Source organism: Solanum pennellii, chromosome 1 (assembly GCF_001406875.1).
Source record: "Solanum pennellii chromosome 1, SPENNV200".
NCBI lineage: Eukaryota > Viridiplantae > Streptophyta > Magnoliopsida > Solanales > Solanaceae > Solanum > Solanum pennellii.
Window position 1 is genome coordinate 102889214 of NC_028637.1, and position 4731 is coordinate 102893944.

At 30.1% G+C, this 4731-nt stretch overlaps 1 protein-coding gene across 1 annotated transcript; it reads right to left on the reverse strand.

Moving 5' to 3' along the window:
* Positions 1-1978: 1978 nt before the first annotated feature.
* On the reverse strand, positions 1979-2967 carry LOC107031847 (zinc-finger homeodomain protein 4-like). The gene is made up of 2 exons (XM_015233337.2): positions 2684-2967; positions 1979-2340 (listed from the first exon to the last, which is right to left on the reverse strand). Exons 1-2 carry the CDS (start codon positions 2928-2930, stop codon positions 1979-1981), a joined length of 609 nt encoding a protein of 202 aa, XP_015088823.1. The 5' UTR covers positions 2931-2967.
* Between the last annotated feature and the right edge of the window lie 1764 nt (positions 2968-4731).

A 4731-nucleotide genomic window follows, 5' to 3' on the forward strand; every position in this document is an offset into this window, starting at 1 on the left:
CCAAAAGACACAAAGATTTAACGTGGTTCGGTCAATCGACCTACGTCCACAAAGGAGATGAGCAATCCACTATAAATATGAGAGTACAAAATACAGAGGGAAACAACCTCAACCAAATCACTCGGAATACATGGGAGGTTCACACAAGTGATAACGTATCAAGCTTGTGACCCACAAATTCTCCCTCTAACCACAACTCTCAAATCCCTTAAGACTACATTGTGAATGCTGATTAAGTTAGAAGGAACGTGCCTCTATTTATAGAGTCCTAAACCTTTTCCTACAAGAAAAGGATTAGTCAATCCAAAAACCTTTTCCTAAAAGGAAAACCTATTTATGGTAAGAAATTTAGGGCAAATAAAACCCAACACAATTTTGCGCTTGTATAGCTTTATAACTAAGGCTTTTCAAAAAATCAGTATTCAAGTTGGCTGAAATGAGATTTTCTCTATTATTAAATTATGGATAATATCGAAGTTGCGATTTGTTTCACATATCTCTAAATAAGTCAATGGAGTAGCTTTTTTTTTTCCGTTTTGCTAATCATACATCTTTAAGTGGACGTAACACATTTTGTTTCTCCTGCCAACAATTTTTATGAGAAGTAAAGAAAGGGTCTAGTTTAATTTGACAAATATCAATTTTTTGAAATTAAAAAGAGACACGATAGAACAATTTCACTATATCACCCTTACTTTTCCTTCTTCTTTGTTACCCGTTATCAAATATTATCAATATTCATGTTTCCTTTTTTACCATATTTGATTTTAATTTTTTTTTTGTCACCTATCACCAAGCACAACCAAACTTATATAATTGTCATGTCACCAATAAAAAAACAGTAAAATTCCTTTAACAAAATCAAAAAAGAAAAAGATTGAACTCCTTCAACAAAAATTAAAAATAATTTTCTTCCAAATCATATAAACTATTTGTTCAAAGATAAACAAACGTCACAATTGGAAAAAAAAGAAGTTACTAAGAACCCAAATATAGAGCATCAGATTTTTTTTATATAAAATAATCTTGATTTTCTCATCAATTTGTTATGAATTTTAGCTAGCTAGACTTCTTCTTCTTTGAAGAATATCAATATTCAAAATGGAGGAAAGTAAAACTTGCACTGAATTAAATGTGTCTTTATTTTCTAAAGACACTTGAAGATTAACTGGAAAAATGGTGACGGCAGCCAGATGGATGTCTTTCAAAGGTGATTTATTGCCTTTGATAATCCCAAATAAAAATTCCGACATGATGTTGATAGGCCCACCCCCTTCCCATATCGTCTAGGTTTTGTATGTCTAAATATCATAGCTTCAAAATTTTCAAGCTTGAAAAAAATAAATTGAATTATTATTTTTTAAAAATTTATTTAGATTAATCTTACAGAAAATTAACCTAATTTCAAATTAAAAAAAATTATTTTGAAGCTATGATGAAAAATAAAGAATGACAGAAACTAAAAAATAAAGAAGAAGAGGACAATGAGAGTGGTGTGAAGAAAGAGGAGGGAGGGCAGAGTGTGAGAGAAGAAATGTTGAGGGTGGGGTATAAGGAAATTTTAATTATTTTGATGATTTTTTAACACGTATGTTTATATTTCTTTTTGTCATGTTAGTTTTAATAAATAAATAAATTCACCTTTAAGTAGTTAAAATGTGTGACATAAAAATAATCATCATGCTAGTTGAAACGTGTAATTGACTTATTCTGACAAGTTAAGAAGGAAAATATGTCTTTTTCTACTGTCTGAAACATGTAATGTCATGTGAAAATTAAGACCTAAAATATTGTAAAAGAACAAATAAAAAAGAAGAGTAAAAAAATAAAGTAAAATAGAAGACTTAATACTTTATATTATTACATTCTATGGATCAAAGACATGAGAAAAAAGAAATCAAAATATTGAACAAGTAGAGAACACATAAAAGACTTATTTAAAGCAACTAATCCTTATTCCTTAGATGCCTATTTTTTCTTAGGTCCTAGTTCTGCGTCTGGTGTTGTTAATCCAATTCTTCAAGAAATTGGGAGTGATGCCTATTTCATCACAAAATGGGATAATTTGTTCATGGCTCTTTTTCCATTTCCACCCCGTGATCTCATTTGCAAAAATTTGAATCCTCTTTCTTTGGTAAGGATCCAACCTTATTCTCACTGAAGAAGACGAACAACCATTGTACTCTCTTTTCGACTTCTTCACTTTTATCTCTCTTCCATCCATCTCCATCTTTGTCTCCACATTAATGTTGTTCTTTTCAGACGTTTCACAAAGTTGTGCTCCAGTTCTCACTTTGGATTGTGATGGTGGTGGATCATCCATGATAACAAGGGGGGTACCTGTTATTATAGTTGAAGATATAATTAATCACCTACATAAAATTTTAAATTCTAGATCTAAAAATTCCTTTGAAATTTTAAATAAAAAAGAAACAAAAAACAATTAATTTTTCTTCTCTGTTAGTTTAGTGAACAAAATTTTGCCTTTAGATGTGTAAATGTATAATCTTTTACGTTGACGGTAATTATACAATTTAAAGATTTTCCTAAAAAGAGAGAGCTCATATTTCTACAAATGATGATCTGATGAATCACATTTAAGCTATGAAAAAAATCAAATCAACAACTAAGAGATATATGTGTTGAAAAATTTATAATTGATCTTTGTGATTTCAACAAGTACCGTGGCTAGGATGATTAATAGAAATGATGGGACTCTCCGCCCCATCCTCTACCTCCACCTCAACTTTTCTGTGAAAATTTCGATGGCAATGACAAGCTGCACAAATGAAGGATTCAAGAGTTTCAGGGGCACCAGTTGGACAAAATTCACCACAACCATCAAGTACATAACCATTAGATATAGCTGCATAGTTATGCCTACACTCAAGGTATTTCACAAAAACATGTTTGTTGTTGTTAGAAGCCATAAGAGATAGAGCAATTAATTCAAGGAGGGTTAGCTAGGAAATTAGTCTAGCGGTGAAGGGAAATAGGCAAAATAGTTAGTAGATAATATAGATGGGAGGAAGATTGAGGTGTCTGCTAACTAGGGCTGCATTGCATGATCAAATGCCATTTGGAAATAGTTAATAAAACAAAACTTTGTACTTTATTGAAGTAGTTCATAATTTTTGGAGTACTCCAGATATTAATTGTCATCTATTTTCTGTTTTTGCATTATCAAATACATGCTTTGTAAATTCATATATGGAATTAATTCGATCAAAGTATTTATAAGACTAGTTAAAAACTATTTAGTTATGCATTAACTAGAGATTACTGAAAAATTCTGCAGCTAATTTTATATTTTCTAGTGTGAAAAAGGATGACATATTTAATACTCAATAAATAATGAATTTATTAATAAAGATATATTTTCTATGTTCATGAGTTGTCGTCGAAATTAACATAAGTTAAGGCTGATTCTTTTCCTATTTTATCTCTTCGCACAACACAATATACCATATATTTTAGTTAATTAAATTCGATATATATATTGATAGTTGACCTGTCAACATATATTGTGGGAGAATATTCTTCATCATCATCAGAAAATGTTGCTTTAGTGGTAAACTTGAAATAGGATAAAATTTATTATTAGCAAAAATTCTAAATCTATTTTGTAGTGGCTTTTTTAGCGATGGAAATTGAAACATGTTTAAGTTAAGTGATGTGCTTATTTTTGTGTTCAATTTTGTGCTCATCGAGCTTTATGTGCACTTTTTTTTCTTCAAAATCAGTATTCAAGATATCTGAAATGAGATTTGTTTATACAATTAAAATCACGGATAATATTGAAAGTGCGATAAATTTCAATTTGCTTCATATATACCATTGAGGTGGATAACCACCATTACTTGAGGAGAATTTGATTTTTTAATTTTTTTATCTCGAAAAAATAATTAGTATTTTATTTTTTAACTTCCGAAAATTATTATATATATATATATATATATATATATATTTTGAACAACCAAACAAGACCTTTGAAACATAAAATAATGGATCAAATGATACTAAGTAAAAAGAAAATTATTGATGAAAATGACCAGGTTGAGAAGATAGCTAGCTAGCCTATATATACTCATAGAAGTATATTATATGACTAATCCTAGTTATATACCCTACCCAAACAAAAACATACAGAAAAAATCAAGAACAACAACAATAATGACACTTTTTAATTCGGATGGTCAAAAGTTGTTGATTCTCCGGCTTGAGCAAGCTCTAACTTTTTGATAACTTTGCCTTTGATTTTGATATACATCTCAAAGCAATCTAACTTTCTCATCTTCATCCTTCTTAATCTTCTTATTCTTTCCATTTTCTGATCTCAAGTTTAAAGTCCATTCTAGTTGGTTAGCCACTATCTACGGTTTTTCTTTCTCATATTCTTCAACAATATATTCATCCCATGACTTTTTTCTCTTGTTTCCATCATCATTTTTGTTACTATACACCCACTTTTGAGTAGCTCTAGCCATAATGAATTTCGCCAGTGCAATTGAAACTTTCGGAGAATGAAATATTTGTTCAGTGATATGATTGAGATGATTAGTATTTTTGGTGTTTGATAATTCCTCCGTCTTTACATCCCTTTGGGTTACGGTTGATAATTCCTCCGTCTTTACATCCCTTTGGGTTACGGTCTGTTCAAGAGTGGATGCATATTGTCAAATATATTTTTTTTACAACAACAACAACAACAACAACAACAACCACGATGAC

Bases quoted from the DNA above. Each gene is read 5' to 3' on its own strand.
- LOC107031847 (XM_015233337.2), bottom strand. From the start codon at position 2,930: ATGGCTTCTAACAACAACAAACATGTTTTTGTGAAATACCTTGAGTGT. The intron at 2,341-2,683 runs GTACTTGTTGAA...CTATAATAACAG, and splicing joins TATTAATCATCCTAGCCACG to GTACCCCCCTTGTTATCATG.